Source organism: Martes martes (genome assembly GCF_963455335.1).
Source record: "Martes martes genome assembly, chromosome: 5".
Lineage (NCBI taxonomy): Eukaryota > Metazoa > Chordata > Mammalia > Carnivora > Mustelidae > Martes > Martes martes.
The window spans coordinates 48,661,697-48,688,215 of NC_137892.1; the positions used below are offsets into that span (position 1 = coordinate 48,661,697).

The following is a 26,519-nucleotide window of genomic DNA, read 5'->3' on the forward strand; positions in this document are numbered from 1 at the left end:
CCACAGAATCAGGTTTTTGAAAGGTCTTTCTCCAATCTTTTGTTCATTACAAAATGAACTTCCTAGACTCTTGTGCTCAAGAATGATTATTCATCTTGATGGAAACCTAAATGTCAAAATGCATCTGTGAAAAGGAATATCTTAGTAGGCTCAAAAATAAGCAAAAAAATCTGACCTACACAGAAAAATGGTGGCAAAAACTTTTGTTGTGGTCTGAGAGAGCAAGAATGTGTATGTGCCTATCTTCCCACTGTCACGGAGACCATGAGTCTGCATGCTGGCCAAAGGCCTTGGCTACCACTGCACTATAATCTAAGAAGCTAGATAAGAGACCCCAAAGGTTTTGGTGGGTTTTTTTGTTTGTTTACCACTTGGAGTTTTCAAAGTATGACATCATATAGCCACAACCTAGCTTCCACCAGGCAGAAAAAAATAGTGAACTATAAAATATTTGTCACTTTTGTACATGTCTACATAAGAAAAATGATTAAGTAGGAATCACACTGGCTTTCCAAATACTACACATACAAACATTAAAATGACGATATTTTAATGCATTACTTTGTGCTTTTAAATATGCTTTCCTATTTTTCCTTCGATTTTCACTTTCTGTGAAATGCATAGGGCTTCTTTTGAGAAAAATCTCTAAGCTTTTGCTTCTTTTTTCCATTTGTTATGTTATCTACTTTTTGCCTGACCTTGTACACACAGAGACCTAAACAAAATACATGGGCAGAAATACTTTGAGTTACTAGAATTTCATGAACATTGCATTATTTTCATTGTCTCTACACAGCCTTGTGTGATTGACTGACTTGATTTTGATATGATACCCACGTCCTCCATGCTGGGAGATTAATCTTACCCGAAAGATCTCTTAGGGACTAACTGATTCTATAGTGACAGATGATATGAAAATGCATCCATGTATTGGATGGTTAAAAAATATTGTCTACAACCCTCCCGTCTACAGTTAAAGGAAAAAGAAGTCCATATGTACCCTGTAATCTGATTTCAATCAATGTAAGGATTACCAAGGGAAACAAAAGTCAGTTCTGAGCCAAGGTTATGAAATTGCATTAAAGTTGCAGTGCTTTTACCAATTCTAGAAAAAACAGACTTTTCTTGGAGTTGTCATTTTAAAAAAACTAGACACAAAATAAATAATAACATACTTTCCAATTGGCTGGAGTTCATATAGATTTTAATTTTAATGACAATATTCCTTCAACTCCAAATGATTTTATAGTAAGGGCAGGTGAAAAAAGTTCATAGGCATGGACTTGAAATATATTTATAAGGTAGTAGTAGAGGCTGGGGGTTTAAATGCAGTGCTATTTTTTTTTAAAGATTTTATTTATTTGACAGAGAGAGAAAGTCCACAAGCAAGAAGAGGGGCAGAGGCAGAGGGAGGAGCAGGCTCCCCGCTGAGCAGGGAGCCCGACGTGGGGCTCAACTCTAGGACCCTGGGATCATGACCTGAGGTTAAGCAAATGCTTAACCAACTTAGCCACCCTAAATACAATGCTATTAACAGAGGTGAGAGCCACTGGAGCCTGCCACAGGGATGCTCCTGCACACATCTTAGAGAATAGGGTAAATTCGGCATCCATTTCAGTTGATTGACTTAAATTCTTGATTTTCATCTCACTGAAACTATTTGTCAAGGTATACAGTGAACACCCAGAGTTACAGTAGAAGAGAGAAAAGTAATAGAAAGGGGAAATGTTTCTGTAGATTGCTACTTGTTTGGCCTAATCATAGGCTAGAAATCTGGGTATTAGATTGGAGTCTTTTCTAAATAATAGAAAATTTTTGATAATTAGGAAGGTGATTCTCTTTGGGGTCAGATTACTGTTTCTGTTATTTTACCAAAATTGACAGTCCCTTCAGTAACTCACATCCATCCAAGCTTAAGATTTGAAATCAAGAAGTCCTTGCGGTGCCAGGGTGGCTCAGTTGGTTAAGCATATGACTTTTGATCTCAGCTCAGCTCATGATCTCATGGTGGTGAGATCAAGTCTTGTGTGGCTCTATGCTCAGCAGGATGTCTGCTTGAAGATTCTCTCTTTCACTCTCCACTACCCCTGCCCCCATGCTCACACATGCGCTTTCTCTTCTCAAAAAAAAAAGTCCTTAAACATGGTTCAAGTTAAAGACCATATTACCATCTTTTTATTTTTTTAAGATATTATTTATTTATTTGAGGGACAATGAGTGAGAGAGAGCATGAGAGAGGAGAAGGTCAGAGGGAGAAGCAGACTCCCCAAGTCGCTGGGAGCCCAATGAGGGACCTGATCCTGGAAGTCCGGGATCATGACCTGAGCCGAAGGCAGTTGCTCAACCAACTGAGCCACCCAGGCGCCCCCATATTACCATCTTATGCAAAATTATTTCTCCCTAGGTTTTAAGGTCTGTAAAAGAATGTCATATACCTGGGGGGCCTGGGTGGCTCAGTGGGTTAAGCCTCTGCCTTCGGCTCAGGTCTTGATCTCAGGGTCCTGGGATCAAGCCCCACATGGGGCTTTCTGCTCAGTGGGGAGCTTGCTTCCCCCTCTGTCTCTGCCTCCCTCTCTGCCTACTTGTGATCTCTCTCTCTGTGTCAAATAAATAAATAAGAAATCTTAAAAAAAAAAAAAAAAAAAAAAAGAATGTCATATACCAATGATCATCAACCCTGGCTGTGTATCAGAGTTACCATGGAAGGTTTTTGTTTTGTTTTATTTCTGTTTGTGTGTGGACTTTTTTGTTTTTTGTTTCGCTTTGTTTTGTTTTTTAAGAATCTAGGTGTTTGGGACGCCTGGGTGGCTCAGTTGGTTAAGCAGCTGCCTTCGGCTCAGGTCATGATCCCAGCGTCCTGGGATCGAGTCCCACATCGGGCTCCTTGCTTGGTGGGGAGCCTGCTTCTCCCTCTGCCTCTGCCTGTGCTTGCTTACTCTCCCTCTCTCTCTCTGACAAATAAATAAATAAAATCTTTAAAAAAAAAAAAAGAATCTAGGTGTTCAAGTGTCTTCCCTAGAGACTTTGATTCAAGACCTCAGAGGTAGAGTCCCATCTTTTGTATTTTTGAAACACAGTAGGTTATTCTGATGCACTGCTTGGGTAGGGAGCCGCTTTTCTAGACTCTTAAATAGGAACAACAAAGTAATTGGAATGAAAATGTTTCCAGCCCTGAACTGAACAGCATCCAAACTAAATGATTCCAAAACTAGATGCTTATATTATCTTAGACATTTTGTCTTATGTGGTTCAATGATACTCCCTAAATGCATGAATCAAGAATCTCAACTATTTTAGACAACAACAATAACAAAAAAGTCAACAGCAAAACAAAACAAGGAAATAAACAAGTGTGGCCATCCTTGCTTTTGGCTTATAGGCAAAGAACATACGAAGCTATTGAATCTTGGGAAGATAGGCTCTGTGGCCACATCTTCCTCGTAATAATAATAACTACCGTTTCTTGAGCACCATGCTGGGTGCCAGGCCTACTTTATCTCAGGTAAGCCTCACAATACCTGACGAGTAACTATCCTCATCCCCATTTTATAGGTGAGTGAGGCTTAGAGAGACTCAGGGTTTCCTATGTCCACCCAACAATTATGCCACATAACTTCTTTATTCCATGAAAGTTGACTAATCGCTGTGGCCACGGTTAGATTTTATTTTCTTTGTTTTACAACGTCAATCCTGTAATTCAAAGTTTAATTATTCTTGTATAGTGAAATGATTATTTTGAAGCTTCCTGGACGTGAAAATGAGTTATGGACATATTTGAGTAGAATCTTACATCTTGGATTACACTATGTGATTTAGATCCTTTTCCATATCCTTTTTAAAGAAAAAAAAAGATTTTATTTATTTGTTTGACAGAGAGAGAGAGATCACAAGTAGGCAGAGAGGCAGGCAGAGAGAGAGGGAGAAGCAGGCTCCCTACTGAGTAGAGATCCCGATGCGGGGCTCAATCCCAGGACCCTGAGACCATGACCTGAGCCGAAGGCAGAGGCTTAACCCACTGAGTCACCCAGGTGCCCCTTTTCCACATCCTATTCCCACTATGCCTCTTTATTCAAATGCTACTCTCTCCGATTGTCCTCCTAAACATCTTCTGTAAATAGCACTTCCCATCACTCCCACAACCTGAGATATTTTCCTCTATGACACTTATTACTACCTAACGTGCAATTGTTTATTGTCTATATCCCCCCATTTGTAAGCCCCAAGATATCAGAGACTTTGTCCCATTCACTGCCATATTTTCAGTGCCTAGAATATTTGGCACATTGTAGATGCCGACCAAATATTTCTCAAGTAACTGAATGAATAAATTTATGAATCTTTTGAGCTGGCAGTTGAAAACTCCGCTGAAGTCTTAAGCACCTATGGGCATTTCAGTCATCCATGCTAACAAAGTCCCATTTGTGGGAGATGAGTTTTCTGTTACTTATATCCCAAAAACATCTTAGCTGGTGTACTTCCTGATGCAATTTTTCTGGGAAGACGATTGAATCAAGATGTTAAATAAATTTGTTGATTAGAATGAAGCACGCACGTGTTGTTCTAAACTTGCATGAGAATGAAGAGAGTTGTTACTGAGCTGGAGGAACATTTATCTAATGTTACCTAAGGATTCCTTTTCTCCCAGGGGAGGTTCCATGAAAGCAAGGATCCCATCAAAACTGTTTAGGTGTGAATTCACAGGCCTTCACTCACAGTGGGTGGCTAAGTCATAGTTGTTAAATTTCAATATGTTCTGTTCTGAATAAAACAACCCACACAATAGAATCTGAATCTGACCTCTTCTAAGTCCTGAGTTTTGGGGGGAAGTAACATAAACTTTTCAAGCTTTGGATTCCTAATCTGAAAAATGGACACGATACCCTGTTCACTGAGTTGTGTAAGACATAAATTTTTAAATCTCCATAACAGGGGCACCTGGGTGGCTCAGTTGTTAAGTGTGCCTTCAGCTCAGGTCATGATCCTAGAGTCCTGGGATGGAGTCCATCGGTGGGGGAGAGGTCCTTGCTCAGCGGGGAGCCTGCTTCTCCCTCTGCCTGCTGCTCCCCCTGCTTGTGTTCTCACTCTCTCTCTGACTAGTAAGTAAATAAAATCTTGAAAAAAATTTTCCACAACATGTTTAGCAAATAGCAGTGCCTAACAGGATAGCAAATATTGAATAAACATTAATCAGTGTTAATTGTGCATGTTCTTATTGCAGTGGGAGTACGTTTCCCTATTTTTTCTCTTCTCTGTGCTCTGTATTTCTGAAACTTCCCCTACGGCAATGCTCCTTCTGACAAGTAGTTTATGGAGCTTAGAACCAAGTAGCATAGCTAATAACTTCATTAATGAATGGATTCTGGTGGTTCCGTTCTTTCCCATATATATGCCCTTGCTAAGTAATAAGAGAACTTAAGTAAGCACCTAGCATTATTGCTGTGGGAAAGACTTTCACCATGAGAGTAAAGAGAGTTCGAATATCCCATCACTCAGCTGGGCTATCTCCTCAAGTCAAGTCACTGGATTCTCAGCTATCCACTTCACATGTCTGGATGTAGCCCAGATGGTCTCATTGATTATCACTAGGGTCCCCAAGATTTTAAGCTTTAGGGTGATACAGTTAGAAGAGGTTGTGTAAGAGAAATTTATTTAATCATTAGTGTAATTTTTTTTTGTTGTAAAATACCCTTCTGCAGCTACCTGCAAATACTGACGTGTCCTTTGCCTGAGATGTTGTAATATACTCATGTGATATGTCACTGAACCGATGACTAGAGCTCAGAAGTGCAATTGATCAAGGAGAATATTTATTACAGGAGCACTGTGCTGTCTATAACAAATGTATTCCTGAAAGGTTTTGTGTAAATCAAATGACTGTAAATTGAATAATTTAGAAGGCATTAGGGGAACTTATCACTTAAATAAATCCCCTTGGGGCTCTTCCAATTTAAGAATCCTTTTGTAATACAAAGTGTTTATCTTTCTGTTTATATATCAATTTTTTTACATAGTAAGTTTGCTTAACTCAAACTCTACTTATTCTAGAGAAAAAAAAAACAATCATTCAGGGCTCTGTACATACTGTTCCCTCTTCTTCAAACTTTCTCACTGTTGAGGCCAGTCGTGCTGATTTGGGCTCAGGAGTGCTGGGCTATGGATTCCAAAGACTTTCTATCTGAAAAGGTCAGGAAGCACAGCCCCCAACTTTATGTCTTTCCTCCACCTTAAAAGTTTTCCCTGCTCTCTACCGTTATTTTTATTCTTTTCACACTCTGTTCTTTATAACCCTTACCACAATTTGTAATTACATATCACCTGTCCCCTTCCTTATTTAGCGTCTGTCTCCCTCACTGAACTGTAAGCCTTGACGGTGTCAGCTTTGCTCACCACTGCTGACACAGTGCCAAGCATATTGTCTTGTACATTATTAATACTTGATCAATATTGGCAGAAGGGATGACTGAGTAAAGAAAATTAATCAATGGTTGGCAGTTAGCCAACTCTCATTTACTTAGAGTTTTTTGCACACGGCCCTAACTGACCTTGCCCTCAGCAGTCTTCTCCAGCCTCCTTTCCCTCTTCATCTTTCTCAGTGGGCTTCAACCACACCGGCTTCTGGAGAACCCTTGAGTATGCTAATCAACTGCTCTTTCTTCTGCCTGGGAGTGGTCTTCCCAAACTGGCTTAATCCTTCTCATTATTCCGATCTCTTCCTGCATATTTCCTCCAAAAGGCCTTCCTGGACTTCCAGTCTAAAATAGCAGCTCCCAACACACCCCCTTAGACATGTGTGTCCACAGCACTCCTCACTGACCTGTATGTATCTATTTGGGTTTTAATGAACCATCTCAGCTCCTAAATGCAGGTCCCAAGAGATCAGGGGCACTGCTTTCTTATTCACCCTATTCATCATAGGGTGAATAAGAAACATGAAAGGCATAGAGAAGATACTGGATAAATAGTTTTGTAGGAAGGAGGAAGTAGCATTCTCCCTTTTTCTTTCTATTTGTTGTTGGGAGTTACGTTAATATTATTTCCTAGGCTTGCTTGTGATGATAAAAACTTAATTTGACTTCACCTTAATATAACTTTACAAACCACTTTAATAACAACACCTCAGTTTTTACTTAGTTGTATATTTAAAACAGCATTTTCCTATAATAGCAGAGAATTTATCTTCAGTGACCTGAAAAATACAGAGATTAGAATTATAGTCTCATCACCAGTAACCCACTAGAGAAGACATATTTGTTGACTTTCATACCAACTTAGTTTTCCTTTCAGTAATGCTAATCATATGGGGGAAATATTCTAAGCCTGTATTCTTCAGATTCTTGATGATTTACTATATTTATTTGATTTTGTTTTTCATCTTCCTTAAAGTTCTATTTGATATAAAACAGCAATTTTAAGTACAAAGTTAAAGGTAGTTTCCTTTGAATGTTTTGCAAGGCCCTAACATTTCAAACAAAGTGATTTTTAAAAATATTAAGAAGTTTCATCGGTATTGGTGACATAGACAACCAGTATTTTATAATCAAGATATTTTCATTTAAAGCTTATATAGAATTATTTCTAATAATTGCCTCGTCTCTTTGGCTTCTTAGGTATTTGACTATGATTTTGGACTACAGGATGACTTTATGGGCTCAGCGTTTCTGGATCTCACACAATTGGAGTTGAACAGGTAACTTTTGAACCATTATAATATTGCTGCATCTTTTTGTGAAGCTGGGCCTGTGTAATAGAAAATGTCGGCAGATCCATTGTCTAGTCACTGTTCTCTCATTTGTTGTTGTGAGCCTTCATGCCAGCCAATCTTTTTCAAGTTCATCTTTCTTATCTACCCAGTAGAAATACTAGCATCTTCCTTGATTCTCTCATTCAACAACCATTATACAGGAGAAAAATTCTTGGACACCTGCTTTGTCACCCAACAATAAGGATAAAAGACATATCCCTTCCTTTTCACACAGCTGGTATGGTTGTAGTGGGACATAAAGCAGATTATCCATGTTAATCAAAATTATTAATTTAAGAATCAGGCCACCATATAAGAAATAAAACGTGTACCTTGCTTCAAAACCAGCCACTCCCTTATCACCTGAGCCAACGTACACTCTAATTTTGCTATCACTGGTAATCCTAGGTTATCTAAGAGTGCCTCAAACATAGAGGAAGGTTAGTTGTATCTTCTCAGATTAGTTCATCATTGCTTGACTATTTGTAAAGTTATATAATTATTACTAATATTAGTCATTGCTCATACCTAATTATGGGCTTATGTTTTTGTTTTTGTATTTTAAGATTTTATTTATTTATTTGACAGACAGAGATCACAAGTAGGCAGAGAGGCAGGCAGAGAGAGAGAGAGAGGAAGGGAAGCAGGCTCCCTGCCGAGCAGATAGCCTGATGCGGGGCTCGATCCCAGGACCCTGAGATCATGACCTGAGCCGAAGGCAGAGGCTTTAACCCACTGAGCCACCTAGGTGACCCTGGGCTTATGTTTTTATTTTTTTTTATTTTTATTTATTTATTTGTTTATTTTAGATTTTTTTTTTTGACAGACAGAGATCATAAATAGGCAGAGAGGCAGGCAGAGAGAGAGGGAGGGGGAAGCAGGCTCCCCGCTGAGCAGAGAGCCCGATGTGGGGCTCAATCCCAGGACCCTGGGATCATGACCTGAGCTGAAGGCAGAGGCTTTAACCCACTGAGCCACCCAGGCGCCCCTGGGCTTATGTTTTTAAAAATTACATTTTAACTGGGAGCTTTGAATTAATACTAGAAAAGGAAAAAATATGTCTTAAAAGGGTCAAGCAGTGCTGGGATCAATTGCAAAGGAAGCTGTGAGATCTTTGATGGTTTTAAGATGTTTTAGTTGATTATGTACATCATGTGGCAGGAGTCATGGAAAGCCAGAAAGCAAAGTAATAGACCAGATGGCTATCTTATATGTTAAGAGCAAATGAAATAGAAACAGTAGAATCCCCTTATCTATTACAGTCAACTACGTTTGAGCACACCAACAACTTGTTCTGACAAATGACTTCCAGTAGTCATTTTTGTCATGGACTGGACAAAACAGCAGACTTCTCTGTACTTCCTATACGTCCTCCATTTCAACCTACAGCTTCATGTGGGCTGAGCTAATGATAGGCATAGTGATTGCTGACTCCCCTCCCTCACCACAGTGGAAGGACATGTCTTAGACGGTGTTTTATGTAGTCCATCATCATGAAAACTGAGTTCCAACTAGAATGGACTGTGGTGTTCTTTTATAAAGGCCACAGTTATTTTCTCTGTAGACTTCTGCTAAAGGATATGCAAATTGCTGGATTGAATTACAGATTCAACTCATAAATTCCAATCAATTCAATTCATAAATTTCCCTTTTTCTCTATGAAACATAAATCACTGGTGAAAAATAAATGGAAAAAATATGAGATGATTAAGAAAGTAAAAAGAGATTATATATAAGAATTTGGTGTTTATTTTGACACATTACTTATTTTTTGTATTTAACCGTTCCTTCCTCTCAAGACCACATAAACATCCTACTCTTTAAACAAAATGTTTTAAACAAACTACTTTTTAAAACCACTAGCTGGTATATACCATTACATTCTATGTATAAATCAGTAGTCCCTGGGTGCAGATAAATGGATAATGGTAACAACCATATAAATACTTATCTTACTATATAATGCATTAAGGTTTTACATTAAAAGAAAATAATAGATAATCAGGGCACCTGGGTGGCTCAGTTGGTTAAGCGACTGCCTTCTGCTCAGGTCATGATCCTGGAGTCCCCAAATCGAGTCCCACATCGGGCTCCCACGCTCCATGGGGAGTCTACTTCTCCCTCTGACATTCTCCCCTCTCAAGCTCTCTCTCTTTCTCAAATAAATAAATAAAATCTTTAAAAAAAAAAAAGAAAGAAAAGAAAAGAAATAATAGATAATCATCATAAAGCAATTGCAAATGTTCTTAAATCTTTTATCATGTAATCATTATAAAAATGTAATGAAGAGGGGCGCCTGGGTGGCTCAGTGGTTTAAGCTGCTGCCTTCGGCTCAGGCTCAGGTAATGATCTCAGGGTCCTGGGATCGAGTCCCACATTGGGCTCTCTGCTCGGCAGGGAGCCTGCTTCCCTCTCACTCTCTCTGCCTGCCTCTCTGCCTACTTGTGATCTCTCTCTGTCAAATAAATAAATAAAATCTTTAAAAAAAAATGTAATGAAGTTGTTTCTATTAATTTTATATGTAATCATTACAGGGAAATGAACCAAGTCAAATTGTAACCCCATATAAAAACATATATGTATGTATAATATGTACATATCTTCTATAATGCTTAACATGAATTTCTTAAGATAAAAAGAACAAATTGTCAAACCACAGTGATCAGTTGTAACTAAATTGATCGTGAAGCAATTTGGATCACAACTATTATAACGTGTATTATCAGTCTAATTTTTCATGTTTCAGTTAAAACCTCTGACGTCAAAAAACTGTTCATTTTTTCTCATGACATTATTCCTTGACTTGGTAAAAATTAAGCATCATGTGAAAGAGTCTCCTACTATTTATCTTAGCAATAAAAAGTATCTGCGTTTCTCAATCCTGGTTGTATGGGAAAATCACTCAAGAGCTTTAAAACAATATAAATTTCCACACCCCACCCTTTATCTACAGAACCAGGGTCATCATGGGTAGAATTAGGGAATAGGCACTTTTTAAAAGCTCCCCAATGGATTCTGATGTACCGACAGGATTGAAAATTCTTATTTGGACCAGCTTTTCCCACCAAGCCCTCTCCCCAATACTAGGCTCCAACTGTATCACTTGCTAATTGTTAAGCTCCCTGAAGATAATGTTATCTTTGATCTTGACGTCTGTTTTTTACCCAGAGCTTAGCACAGTGTGTGGTATTTCATATGTGCTTAATACATGTTTTGTGAATGAAAAGAACAAGTGACTGAACAAGTAAGGGAACATGCCTAATTTGACAATATTTAAAGATTAAAGTTTGTATTGAATATTCCACAGTCCCTTAAGTTTACAGAGTGCATGAACCCTTGTTTGCTTAACAAAATGAACCAAATCAAATTCTATATAAAATATATTTATGTATATATCATATATACACATATACTATAACACTTAACATGCATTTGTTAAAACTGTAATATTTGTTTAACTGAAATATGGAAATAAGTTATTACCTACCCATTGTCAGTTGAATGTGTGTTTTGTATTATTTTTAAAAAAAGTGAGTTTGGGTAATACCAAGTAATTCATAATTTCTCCCTCAGACATACATAATTCTAAAGCTTTCTAAGTATGCACTAACTCTGGATCCACTAACAATGGTTTCCTCGTGTTTCTAAACCTAAAAATTGTTTAGACATAGGTTTAAACGCCAAAATATATAGAAGCATTTTAAACAATGGAGTCTGTTAAAAATATTTAAAAAATTAAAATTATGTCTATGATGTATATTAGGCAAGTTATATTTTATCATTTCCTTTTTTCCCCACTCATCTATTCACTCTAAATCATGTAGTGGTCTGTAAATGACCCTCACTTACTTGTTAGTCTCAAATTTATAGAAAATAGTGGCTTTGCTTTCTGTGTGTTTAGAGATCCTAAAAAAAAAAAAAAAAAAAAAAAAAAGGACTTGTGGATTTCTCAATACTGTTATAGTTTCCCAGCCTTCTAGAACCCCAGGCAGGACTGAGACATCTGCAGTGAACCCAAGTATTTCCATTTGGTCCACAATTGATTGGATAAATTAGTGATTTAATGATATTTCAATAACAACAGAAGTTATACAGGAAAAGTAAAGAAAACAAAATTGGCTTTCTTCTTAAAAATAATAAATTGTCTATCATATGATCTCCCTGATATGAGGAAGTTGAGAGGCAACGTGGGGGGTTTGGGAGGTAGGAAAAGAATAAATGAAATAAGGTGGGATCAGGAGGGAGACAAACCATAAGTGACTAAATCTCACAAAACAAACTGAGGGGGGGCCGAGGGGAGGGGAGTAGGGAGAGGGTGGTGGGGTTATGGACATTGGGGAAGATACGTGCTATGGTGAGTGCTGTGAAGTGTGTAAACCTGGCAATTCACAGACCTGTACCCCTGGGGCTAATAATACATTATATATTAATTTTTAATAATGCACAATATTAATAATAATAAATTGTCAATATAAAATATCTTTTTGGCTTATCCATTTAATGACTGCTCACAATCTTAATATTTTATATCATAGGCCCACAGATGTGACCCTAACATTGAAAGATCCCCATTATCCTGACCATTACCTTGGAATCATTTTGCTCTCCGTCATCCTTACCCCTAAAGAAGGAGAACACAGGGATGTGGTAAGTTGCCCCACAGCCTTATAGGAGTGCTTTCTTGCTCTCACTTGGTGAAATGTCATGGGTCTTCTTTGAACCCAGAGGTGATAATAAAGAGAAGCTGCGTATGAAAGTCGGGCCTGTTCTTTGTTTCCGTAAGTATCCTGGGTATTCCTTAGTCCCTGCATTTTATATCTTTTTCGACTCAAATTTCCTGTTCTATGCTCCAGATCGGAACCTCTTGTTGTAAATAAGGGACACGTTTGCAATTTTTATTATAATTTCATTTCCGAATTTCAGACGTGTTATGTTGTAGGCAAATCGTAGCATTCATTCAGGGAATACATTTGCTACTGAATCGAATATTTGGAATTCCACACTGAGGTATCCAGACTCTACTGTTTTGACCGTGTTGTCTGGTGTACCATAACAAAGAAAAATGAGGTGAAATTATAATAGAGTTTCTGCTTTCTGGTATTTGTTTGCTGAATGATAAGTGAATACTTTTCATCTTCTTGATGGGTTTCCATGTCGGTGTTACACATTTTCCAGCACTGGCTGTCTGTACTTCCTTGCACACCATGCTGCTGTGAGAAACTGACAAGGGATACAGAGGCACCAATTACTCCAGTATGTTAAGTGACATTAAAAAATATCAGGTTCGACCTGCATCGGTATGCTTGCCAGTGCACTTCCTGCCACAATTTACTGGAGATTATTTGTTAGACTCAGTGTGCTTTCATGTACTGGGAGCTGCTCCCACTAGGTTTGATTAGAACACATTTGAGGAGTAAACATAATTTTTTTGGCAAATCCAAGTACCCTATTTCAGCAATGTGTGTATTGTTGTCTTAAAATGATGCATGACTAAAGTTGGTGTATGTTGTCTGCCGGAAAGGTGTCATTGACATTTTCCACTAGGTTGTAGATTAAAATAGTGAATCCCAACTTCAAATTTGGAACTGTTTTCAACTCATTGAAAAATTCACCCTTTCAACAAATATTTTTCTCTATCCTTTCCAAAAATTAAGCAATGAGCACACATATTCCTATACTATATTTGTTAAGTATGGTTTAAGTATCCATACTTAATTCAGTGAGGCATAAATTTCTCTTTTTTAACAAGTACTACCAAAACCTACTGTGAGAACTTAGCACCATCAACAAAATGCATGTGAGTGAGCATATGCACAGGCCCACGTGTGCGAATGGAAGGGTAGGTAAGGAAACTTTTTTATAGATAATATTTAGAAATGGAAGCCCATCATTGTAGAAGTCACCAAACCAGAATGTATTATACAGCACAAGGAATAAGTACAGCACAATACAGTGCAGCCAAGGAGTATATCCTAGCTGGCTAATCCATACATAGGAATAAATTATGTGTTTGTTTATTGCTTTATCTAAATAATCCTAGTATTGGCCAAAGCCTACTGTAAGCCAGGTTCTATGCAATTCCCTTGTGAGACTATAGAACTTCTATCCAGTGGAGAACTTAGGGATAAAATAATTACTGAAGGAAATTTATAGTGACGACTGTTTTGAGTTCAGTGAAAGAGAGGTGTGTGTTGCTGTTAAGATAATACAATAGAATCTGGTCTAGTTAGGGGAACAGGAGTTCTCTAAGGAAGTCAAAAGGGACCTGAGTCTGAAGTGTGAGCAGGAGTTAATAAGACAAAAACCAGGGAAAGAGAGTATTCAAGCAGAGGAAACTGTGTGTGCAAAGATCCTGTGGCTAGGGAAAATAGGTCACACTCCAGAAATTGAAAAATTCCTGGAGCTTAGGAAAGGTGGAGGCAAGGGAGAGTGTGGGAGATCATGACATGTGATGACAGTGGAAAGGGGATACCCAGACTGCATAGGGACTGTAGGCCATGTTAAGGTTTGTTGTCATTCCCCAAAGGGCAAGGGGGAGTCTATAAATCAGAAGTGGCATAATCATTTTCAACTTTTGAAAATAGCTGTGTAGCTACATTGTGGAAAACAGATGAAAGGGTGAGAATGGATACATTGAAATCAATTAGGACCAACTATTGCCAAAATCCTGCTGGAAGATGATAGAGGTTTGGATTAGGATTGTTCGAGGTAGAGATGGAAAGAAATCAGCAGGTTTATGTATAAGAGGAAAAATCAACAAAACTTAGTGATAGAATCTTATTTTGAGATTCTTTGCTCTTTTAATGAAGAACAGCACTTTATAAATGAAAATACCTAAGTGCCTGAGGTCTTATGTCTCCCAAACCATCCCAACTGGCAACATGACTGTAAAGTAGGATATGGTGGCTGATATAGTTATTTGGGTGATTTGGTGATGGAGGGTCTGTTGAATTTTTGCAGAAAAGGGATATTTATTAAGTGCTCTAACATCAAACTGAGGGCTTGAGAGATCAAGTTAGGACCAAGATGAAGCTGCTAAGTTGTCCTGAATTGCACGGAAATGAGTCGTCAGATTATTAGCACAGGCAAAGTGGTTCCCAGCATTATTTGTCCTTTAACAATTCCTGTAAAAATCTTTCAATCTCCACAGTTGCTCAAATTTATTATTTCAGCACAATGTCTTTCTAATTAGAAAAACATCCCTTAAAAGTATTACAGTGCCTGATTGCTGATCATCAGTGATTTATCAAACATGAATAGGAAGAAAACAGGTGGGTTATATGAAACAGTTGCTCATCAAAAATCTGGTATTGTTCATCTTTTCTTCTTTTTCTGTTTTCCTCATCATCTCTCTCCAGCTCCATTTACCCTCAAGACAAAGAGTTCTTCCTGAAATCTTCATGCCGTTTTCTTGATTCAAATCCCTTTGACTACCCAGCTTTTTGAAAGAAAAGCCTTTACTGCCAAGTATTTTTTCATTCACTGCTTTACTTCATGCCCTCCCCCTTCAGAGTCCCAAATAGCACTGAATTCATCCCTCCGTGGCAACTGAAAAAGGATGTCTTCTTCCCCTCACCCCCACACTAGCCTTGACTTTCACCTGGCTTCTCTCTTCTTCACCAGAGAAGCAAGTAGCTTAGTGAGGACTCAGTGCCTCAGAAAAGCACAACAGTTGAAGCATATACCAGAGCCAGCTTCTGGCTGGTGACCATCCTGACCTCCAGTCACACGTGAGGAGTGGAGGAAGGGTGTCCAGTGTGGTTTCACTTGCTCCTCCTTGGGAATGTGATCAAGAGCGGGGAGCATGGGGCTGGTTGTGGAGAAGTGAACTGACTCACGTGGAGGGGAGAAAGCAGGAAAGATCCCCTACAGAAATTCTCGTGGCATCCCCAGTATCCTGGCAAGTCTGATGTCCTAGATTTGAATCAGGGCTTCTAAGCGTATGCTTACAGGATGAAAATTTCTAACAAAGACATAAATTTTCTTTTCTTTTATTCTATATAGCAGTTTTATTGCTATTTCATTAAAGTCTCTAAAACTTTGAACCAACACTAATTATGAGATTTTGAGACTGAACAAGGACCATTTGTTGGCTGAACAAGCATCAAAAAACATTTACTGATCATCTGTAAACATTGTGCCAGGTCCTATAATGTCCTCTTTATTCTTCTTCTAAGAGTTCAGTGACCTGTGTTTATTTCTCTAATTAAGTGGAAATTTCTGATGAGGGACTTTAAAGCTCTCCAATGAGCATTGTGTGTTCCCTCACTGGTAACCTCTGCCCCAGTCATACAAACTCTGGAAGAGCTCACCTTCTCCCTAGTCTAGGCTTTCTTCCCTGTCCCTTGACCTACCTGACATACTTCACCTCACCTCCATCCTTTATCCTATCACTTCTGGTAAAAATTAATAAATATATATATAAAATATATATATTTATATGTATGTAATATATATACACACACATAAATACATATAATTATATATATGTAAAATATTGCTTTTGATTACCTTTCTTTTGAGGACTGCTCTCAAAGCTAGTCCAGCTTTCTGTACCAGTGGTTGTTCAATGAGTTGCAGATGAATGTCTATGAGAATTTGAAGGGACACTTTAAAGATCCAGGGAAAGATATTTTAAGGTTTTTTTCTTCTTCTCAGTATTCAAGTTCCTGAGATTGTCACAAACAGTATTAAGTACTTACTTAATTTCCTTTTGAGTTCTTAAAATTAGTACACTAATGATCTTCTGCTTAAAATCTAATATGAAGATATTTGATGATGACAACGCATTAGAAGCATATCACTGTATTTTCTCCATTTTGTACCATGTCTAGTATTAGCTCCATATGTTTCCCTGGAATATATTTGAAGCTTTTTAGTTAAAAACAATCAGGGATCCAATGTATCTTTAAATTAAGTTTTTATATGTCTGAAATATAAAACATATTTCTGTCTTGAAAACGGTATGCCGAACTTTCACAAATTATCCAGGCAACAAATCTTGTTTAGAAAAATTCAAATGCAGCAGGCCAGAAATCAGTTACTAAAGTCTTCACAGTTCCACTTAATATTAACATGATATATAGGAAAGGAATAGAGGATGATTTTTGCATTGATCCTCACACACCAAAATTATGAGTTCTACTCTCTTTGATTATTAGAACAGAAATAATCTATTTTAAGCTTTTGGGATGTAAGACTTAAGCCCAAGAACCATATGTTGATGTTTGTGCCTGTATTTACAAAGCTTTGCTGAATATTTTATATGTGTTAAAATAGAGAATGGAAGACATGACTTTCAAGAGCTAGTGACAAAGTTTAACAATCAAATAGGCAATAGAACATTAATGTTAAGAAAATGCTATCAAAAGTAGGATAAACTGGAAATACAGAGTACTTAGCATCACAAAGTGCTAAAGTTTCTAAATCAGTTATCTTGTGAGTTGTGTTTGTTGTTTTTTTTTTTATATACACTCTTAATACTGACAATACATGCCATGAATAATGCAGTTGGAATGATTTCTCCTTGTGTTGATTGCCAGTTCTAGAAATCAGTAAAACTGAAGAATGAGTTGAAAATCCCAGCAGCCTTCTGAATCTACGAAAGCCTCTAAAACATGCAATGTCTAATTATAGCAATTTAAGGAGTATAGTATGAGTAATAGCAATAGTATTTCAAAATTGCTTATACTAAAGTCTTCTCCATTGAGCTCATCATTGAGCCTTTAAAAAAAAATCTCAGATGTGAACGGATATATAGAGATACATATTTTTTTAAGTTTCCAGCATTGTGTGTATGAGAAACCACAGTCTTCATGGGGGACAGGGGCATGCTGATGAGTTGCATGACACAGCTGTCATTTCTGTTTTGAATGCATGTCTTGTTTTTGAACCTACAAAAGTGTGTCGTGCATCCATGTGTGTCCTGTATATGGTATTTTGGTTTGATAGTGTGTTTGAGTTCTTTCTGGCTCTTTTTCTAGCAGAGTTCAATCCACAGCTTTCTTCATTGGAGAATTTGTGAAATAAAAGTGAGTTAATTTGTGTTACACACTCTCTTAGATAACCTAGACCTATAAATTGCTTGGCTAAAGCTAAAAAAAATAGAGGATTGTAAGAAACATATGAATTGACCCCATTTGGCCTTTAGCAAATTAAAAAAAATACTTTTTTCTTGTTGGTTTATTTTGCAAATTTTTCTGAGTTATTTCATAGCTAACTTTTTTTTAAAATCCACTTATAAAATTTAATGTTTTATAATATGTCTATACTATAATATCTAACTATTCTCTGATTATTGTATCTTTAGTAGCCATGTAATTGCCTAAAAACTACCACAATAAAAAATAAAGCTAAAAAATGGATTGAGAATGTGGAATCTCATGAAAACATAATCAGCTCTACAGCTCTATCATGGGCCATATTTTTATACTACTTATTTCTTTCATGGGTTTCAAAGAAAGTTGAGCTACTAATGAAGAAGTTTGATTATCCTGTAATAATATTAGATAATGGTGCTTTCAAAAACAAATTCATATGTTTCTCAGCTGAAATTAAGATTGTAGAGCAAAAAGTAAATCTTATTTTTCTATAATTTGCTTTATCTCCTATCTTTAACATTCCCCAAACAATCTTTCTTCTCTAACATCTCACAGATAGCAAAGGTATTAGTAGTAATACTGTGTTTGTTAAATTCACCTTTTTTAAAACTCTTCTACTGTTTCCAGTTTTATTGAATCTTTCTTAACCCAACCATCTAAAAAGAAAAAGAAACTTGGGAGGGGGATACTTAAACCCAATATTTAGCTGGTTGGCTTTGCTCAAGAAGCAGAAATCTTGTTATAAAATCTAGGGACCACTTTCTTTCACCATACACTAAAATAAACTCAAAATGGATTTAAGACCTGACTGTGAGACCTGAAACTATAAAAATCCTTGAAGAGAGCACAGGCAGTAATGTCTCTGACATCAACCATGGGAACATCTTTCTAGATATGTACACAAGAAACAACATGTGTTGATGAGAATGTGGAGAAGAAGGAACCCTCTTGCCCTGTTGATGGGAATGCAAACTGCTGCAGCCATTGTGGAAAACAATATGGAAGTTTCTCAAAAAGTTAAAAATAGAACTGCCCTATCATCCGGTAATTGCATTACTGGATATTTACCCCCAAAATACAAAAACACTCATTCAAAAGGATACATGCACCCCTTGTCTATAGCAGCGTTATTTACAATAGCCTAACTAGGGAAGCAGTCTGAATGTCTATCAATTGATAAATGAATAAAGATGATGTGGTATATATATATACACAGTGGAATGTTATTCAGTCATGTAAATGAATGAAATCTTGCCATTTACAACAACACATTTAAAGCTAGAGAGTACAAAATGTTAAACTAAAGTAAGTCAGTCAAGAGAGAAACAAATAACATATAACCTCACCTCTATGTGGAATTTAAGAAACAACACAAATGAGCAAAGAAAAAAGAGAGAGAGAGAGAGACAAACCAAGAAACAGACTCTTAACTATAGAGAACAAACTTAGTGGTTACCAGAGGGGAGCTGGGTGGGGGAGTTGGGTGAAATAGGGGATGGGGATTAAAAAATACGCTTGTCATGATGAAAAAAATAAATAAAATAATAATTTTAAAAATCTAGGGACATTTAGAAAGTAAGTGGATCTAATAATAGATTTCTAGAAACCAAATCAGGAAAATAACGGATTTATGCCCGTAGCTGCCAGATCTTTCAAATTTATGCTCTGGGAAATCATTGATTTTTTGTTTGTTTGCGTCAGTGTCTCAACTCTGAAAAATGATACCATGAGCCTATTTGTAAAGCCAGTTTTGAGAGACAGGAAAAAATACCAACCCTATAGTTAGCTTTACGTCTTGAAGTTTTATTGCATGCAGAGGCTCTAAGTCAGGGAATGTGGTTTTGAGCAGCAGTGGTGAACGTGTGTCATTCTGAGTAGTGCCACCCTGAGATTCAACTCGTCCTCATGTTCTTAGCCCCTTCTTTATAATATAGCATTTCTTACAGAGTGGAATTTTAGGAGATTCTTAGGAACCAGACGATGATGATAAATGGCCAAGAGCTAAGAGATTTGACTTTCTGACTTATCTTAATTGTTCTCACTTGATTTGACTCAAAACATTGCCTCTAGGAATTACTATTCTTTGTTCATTGGAACTCTGCTTTCTGAGAAAGTTGAGCATTTATTATCTTACATCTGCTGGTGGAGTTTCTATGAATATGGTATACCATGGAAGTATTTGGTTTCCACTTGCCTTTCAGTGATCAGGGAGAAGGTGGTGATGTTGGTGTTGATGCTGAGAACAATAACTCACTTAAGATCAACAGCGAACATTGATTACATGACCACTACATGGCCATCTCCACAACCCAATGGTGGTTTTTTAAAAAAACTTTTATTAACATATAATGTATTATTTGCCCCAGGGGTACAGGTCTGTGAAACATCAGACTTACACCCCAATGGTGGGTTTTGTTGCTTCAAAATAAATTGCACATTAGTACTTAGAAAACATATCAAATATTTCTATAAATAATATTTGATTACAATGCTTTGCTCTTTCCTGGCTCCATTCAAAAAAAAAATATATCAGGAATCATGGCAACCTTAGGAAATCTATCACTCTCCCATATTTTGGTCAATATTTAACACAGAGGATATAAGGGAAAAAATATAACTTATAAAACCATTATCTACAAAGAAGAGGAATGAATCCCATATCTTTGACAATTTTATGATTTTTCTCATTTCTTACTGTTAGAACTTCTACATAATTCTGTTGTCTCGGTTTAGGCCAGAAGTTGTCTTCTATATGACTTAATCTTATATTAAAATCTTTCCTTTGTTGTATTTTTGTAATTTATGAGTAGTTTCTGAAATGGACCTGCCTTATAGTGAATTCTGCTGAAGGAGTTATGGTTCTTATAGGCACCAGTATGCTTCCTTGATGTACAAATATGACAAGCATTTCTATGAGCTATATTCTTTGCTCCAAACTCCCTATTCTCCACTTCATTGGCCTTAAAGATAAGAGAGGATAAAGAGGTTAATCAGGAAGTTAATACCGCAGCGTTCATGGAGAAAAATTTAAAACTGAAGAGCGAATAAAAGATTTTTGGATTTTTACAACTTACTTTATGCAAGAGACCACTGATCTTGGGCACTCATTAAAGATTTCCATTAGCCTTAAATTAAACTTATAGCCATAATTACTTCTTACTATGAAACACACAGACAGAAAAAAACTGATTTAAAGGACATGTTATGGCTGAACATTTAGCAAGAAGATCGACTAATGCAGTGTTTTTCACAACTGAAAGCATTTGTAGACCCCAATATAGTTAAAGATTAACTGGAAGCAGAGCTAATGCTAGGATGCCACCAAAGCGACAGACTCTTAAACATGTTTGAAGAGAAAAGTTACCTGGTAAAGTCATCGTACACCGTCGGCCCCCACCACCAAAGGGAACAATTGCCAGTCATGAGACTCAATAGGGTTTTTTTTTTTTTTTCCCAACCAGTAATTAAGATATCTCAAAATTTCCATTCTATCTAAAAATAATGTCTCATTTCTCTCTACAAAAGAATAAAGCAAGTGAACTCTCACCAGAAAGACTGCTTGAATGTTAAAGGTGCTTCTTCTAGCTGTGTGTGTGTCTGTGATAAACAAGTTTTGTCTTGTATACTCGTTGCTGGAAACTGCTGTTTAAATGTTAAGCTTCCTCTAGAAAACCACTGGCGGCCCTATTATGTACTTGAGTGATAAGATAATGAAAATCCTTTATTTCGTTTACAGACAATGCTAATGAGGAAGAGCTGGAAAAGATCAAGTAAGGTAATGGTTTAGCATGTGATCTTTCAGCTTTTCTTGTTGAGAAGAACTATCAGCTGCATTTCCAAATCTGTCTCACACCTCTTCAAACCGTACTACAGGATTTCATCACTCTTGTTATTTTTTTTTTCTCATAAACTTCAGGTAAATCATGTGATGCTTCTTAAGTAACTAGAAATCACACTGATCACTCACTCATATCCACATCATCCTCTCACTAATGCCTGGTCCCTTCTCAGCATCATTCTCAGCATCTGGTTTCTGTTGTGTGTGCCACAGGGTCTAGAAAATGCCTTTGCTCCAGATCAGGAGTAAAATGGTTGGGTTAGGGTAGAGACCACTCCAGAGAGAAGGAAGATTCATGTAACTCTGTTGTTCACTGAGAATGGAGTCTGAGGTTTTCTAAACTCAAAAGCCTCCAGTGCTACGTCTTTAGAGTCTGTACTGAGAAGAGTTTTCCATCATGGCCTCTTCTCACTTCAAGAAATAAATGGCTCTTGGGAGTGAGAGGAGTTTATGGTTCCTGTAACTTTCAAAGACCTGACTCTTCTTATAACTTGTAAAATACATAAGATATAAACTAAGCATCTCATTTGTTCAGTGGCCATACCACTCTTGGACATAAATAAATACCAAGATGAAACTGACTTTTATATGCAAAGTCCTTGAAATAAAGGGATTTTGTTTGTAAAGATCTGTTTTGTTCAAATTTCTATTTATAAGGTCACTATTCATTTTTAATAGTGGGTAATTTTTTTAGACCCTGGAACATGACAGCCTTTTTCTTTCCCATTCTGATTGAATCATGCTATTACTTAAATTTTTCTTTAATTTTGTCATTTTTAATAACTGTGAATTTAGAAAATACATCAAAATGTTTTTATATTTATGATAATTCTGAATTTTATTTAACAAGTATTTCTTGCTGTACAGTTTCCTCTTAATTCTTATAGTATTAATGACTGAAAGATAACTTGGCTCACAAAAAGGTCAGGGCCATGTTAAAAATCACCTTTACATTTTAATAAAGTGAAAAGCATCTATTAAAGAAAATTGCTGAGTATTTATGATTTAGTATTTAGTAGGGTTTTTTATTGACCAAAATAAAGTTTCAAAGAGTCTTAAAAAGAAGTTTGCACTGTTCATGTTTGTATCACATTTTTTTCTTTGTAATTTACTTCAAAGTTAGTATTATCTGAAAAATATGAATTTTTTAAAAGTCATGTAATTTGACTTTCCTCATTTTGTGTCTGTATTATGACAAATGTGTGTAAAAATGATGTAATACCTTAATATATATCAATACTTTCTCTTCCAGATGTAGTTAAGACATAATACTAGAGCAGGATATTATATAGTATTTAGTATTAATTAGTAAGAATGATCCATTTTATTGTAGTATAAAAGAAAGAAGAAATATAAAGATTCTTCTTTAAACACTTTAGTTCATATTTAAATTTAATTTTAAACATAAACTAAATAAACATAAATCCACATCTTTTCCTTTGCTCAACAAAAAAATAAAATGAATAATAAATATCTGTTCAACACTATTTTTACATCTAAAGTTCTTGAAGTTTTAATTTACTATTAGTAATCTATTTGTACATTTAGACCGGTACATTTTTCTGGCTCACCGTTGAAGATACAGAATTCCCTGTGTCTAGCTCTGCACTTGTTGGGATCCTTGGCAGATTATTTTTAGTTCATATGGTAATATGTCCTTTGGGTTTTTAGCCTAAGGGAGTTTCAGTTGTATAAATTTTAATAGGGATATTGAATGCTGAGTAAAGGAAAATCAGTTCACTCATTTGGTTTTTTTCTATGAGAACATACTGGACACCTGGTAATTCATTCAAATCATCACTGTCCCCTAAAACATTTGCTGTGTTCATCCATATTAGTGTGATAAGAACAAAGTGTCAAATTCAAAATCTGGGGAAAGTTTGTAACTTCAATGACCACATAGTCCACCATCCTTCACACACCCCTGAAACTACTTCCCTAGTTCCATCCTCCAAGGATTAAAGGAGGAAGGATGACGTTCAAGCAAATTGTGCTTCTGGAGAAACTTAGGGATGAGTAACTATACTATGTAGCATTATGAACTACTATGTTACTATTATGTATCCTTTTTCTAATTATTTCAACCTTCCCCTTAAATGTCCTTGTGTCTACATCTTTTTCTTCTATTTTTGGAAAAAAGATATGATTTATTTGCATTACCTTTAAATAGAGGTATTTTATATTTGATACAACTGTCCTCAAAGCCAAAGGTGAATTTTTCATATAAACAGATCATTTTCATCTTTGGAACCTTGATTCCAAAGAATTCCAAAGAACCCCATTCCAAAGAATGGGGTCTCCTGCTTTTCTATAGCAGGGCTTTGATATGAAGCCTGTCTGCGAGTACCACGGTGATTATAAAGCCTGAGAATTATGAACTTTCTGGCCAGGACTTAAACAAAGTCAGCTAACATTGCTAGATATTCTCTCTAGGAATATGTTTTCTTTTGTTTTCAGAAGTGACATAACCAAAGAGAGGGAAAACTAAGTTGGCATAGTTATTTTTTAAATATGCACATCTCCCCGGTATATAAGTGAATCAGCTCGTGGGTTTTCCCATTACTTAAATATCTGTTCATCATTTTCATCATCTTGCCAATGATCAATTTCCATGGAAATTATATTATTGGTGGCACTCTTACAATGCAGGATTGTATATACTATTGAAAACAAGAGCTGAATAGCCAACTTGAGGGCAGGGAATTGTAACTGCTATTCAAAACTGGCTTACATATTATTTGGCATAATTGTGTTATCATCCAAAGACAAGTAGGAAAAGAAATACACCTGTGTTTACCTCTGAGAAGCAAGACTAAATATTAAGATTAAATATTTGCTGTATTTGAATGGTATGTTAACCAGTAAATAATTATGAATTCCATCATATCTCCTCTTCTGGGGATGATAACATCCTTTAAAATTCTCCTTCTGGTTTTCCACAAACCTACTTTCCATGCTACACATCTGTAATCCTGCCTCACACTCAGCTGTTAAAGAAAAATGTTATTTTAAGAAGAAAGGGATCAATGTCTCCCTAAACTTGGGCAACTGAATAATTATCCTGGTCAAAGAGTTATACTTACATGCCAAAATGCATTTTGGCAGAGAAATGGTAATGCTTTGAATTATTGCAATATTTTATTCTTTAGAAGAGGCTTATCATTGATAATTTATTCTAAGGTTAAATTATTCAATAAGAAAGTTTCATGAGCTCAGAAGAGAAGATGTATATGTGTTTTATGAATAAATTTTGTGGGGTCAAACAAAAAATAGAAAATAATAATGAAAAAATTGCCTCTATAAGACAGACAGTAAGCAGAAATGATTTTACACTACACTGTGTGTGTGTGTGTGTGTGTGTGTGTTTTAATGGAGAAGAATTAGTTTATCAATGAGTGTGATAATAAACTTATGCGCTTTCAATAAATCACTTTAATTACATGAGACATAGCCATTGTGATAATACAAAGATATACACACCGCAATTCATATTCTCAACAATAACAGTTTAGAAATGTTTTAAGAAGAGTTCATCCTTTGAATAATGTAATATGGACTATGTGATCATGTCTCATTAGCATATCTTCTGTTACTTGATGGCTTATTTTTTTAGTAATATATCTTTTTTATAAAGATTTTATTATAATCATTTAGCATAATTTTAATGAACTATAAAACACTTTATTCACTGGTGAATGAAGCAATTTTTAATAAGACTTTTGGCAAGGATATTGTTAATTTAAACAGAGAACACTTTCAACTCTAAGTCTGCAGGGCGTAGTTAAAGCTGACACCTTGGATGACACATTAAAAATGCATCAGTGAAAACCTCTAAGTGCTTTAATTTAAGAAACGCCAGAGAAACAGATTAACGCATTTTTAAGTATCTCACACAGTCAGTCTGACATAGTGGGGGGAAAAAAGTCATTATTTAATAATTATCAGGTTCTTTCTCCAAAGGCCTCGTATCCTGATAATAAATAGATGATTTTTTAAAACTTGCAAAACATGCAAACTTTCTTGGTCATTGGCTCTCTCAACTGTGAGTCACCCAAAGGGCTTTTCTTTGGGGTCTCGTTTCAAATTATTATGCATATGCCTTGGAAAAAAATAGATGGTTTATGTATTTTCAAAGGAAATACGTAATTCCTTTAGAAATCCTTACCACTGCTTATACTCCCAAATCTGTATTATTTGGGAATGCTATCAAGACAACCTCATAATTAAGGCTTTTGAGATTCCAAAATGCAACCTCGTAATTAAGGCTTTTGAGATTCCAAAGGGTAAATAGCATGAGCATTTCTACTATAAAAGACTATTTTTACCTCAATCACTAAACTCCTAAAATTTGTAAGTTTTGTAAGTTTATTTAAAATAGAGATATCATCATGCCAGTAAATATCTGATTATCCCACAAAATACACAGAGCCACAGTTAAGTTTTATGTGGAGATGACATCTTTTCTTACTGTTTTGACAATATTTTCCCATAGGTATAAAATATCATACATTTTTACATATTAAAATTCATAACTACAGGGATTTGCTGTAACAGTGGCTTTACATGTATATGACCGCTCTTTTTGAATTTTTTAAATGTTGTGGGTCTTTGAGGGAGCCAATCTGGGTGAGTTGGCACAAGCAAAAGGACAACGCATAATCTCAGGCAGGGCATGGATGCCGTGACACCTGCGTGCTAGCTCTAAGATGGTTAATTGTGGGTCATTGGTTGGTCGTCACATTGCTAACATGTGTTACCCAGTGAGCTGATAATTTCCCAAGATGCTTTCTGGACTAATCAAAGGGCGGGAACCAATACAACTTAGCTCCAGCATACTGGA

The 26,519-nt window shown here is 36.3% G+C and overlaps 1 protein-coding gene across 1 annotated transcript in view; it reads left to right on the top strand.

The window, feature by feature from the left end:
• The window catches only part of MCTP1 (multiple C2 and transmembrane domain containing 1), a gene marked incomplete at its 5' end in the record, with an annotated part of 508,994 nt that overhangs the window by 274,515 nt on the left and 207,960 nt on the right, over window positions 1–26,519 (top strand). The window contains 3 exons of the mRNA XM_080804324.1: window positions 7,608–7,687; window positions 12,277–12,388; window positions 21,578–21,616. Of these exons, the coding sequence (XP_080660450.1) occupies window positions 7,608–7,687; window positions 12,277–12,388; window positions 21,578–21,616 (231 nt within the window). The remainder of the gene's footprint in view (window positions 1–7,607; window positions 7,688–12,276; window positions 12,389–21,577; window positions 21,617–26,519) is intronic.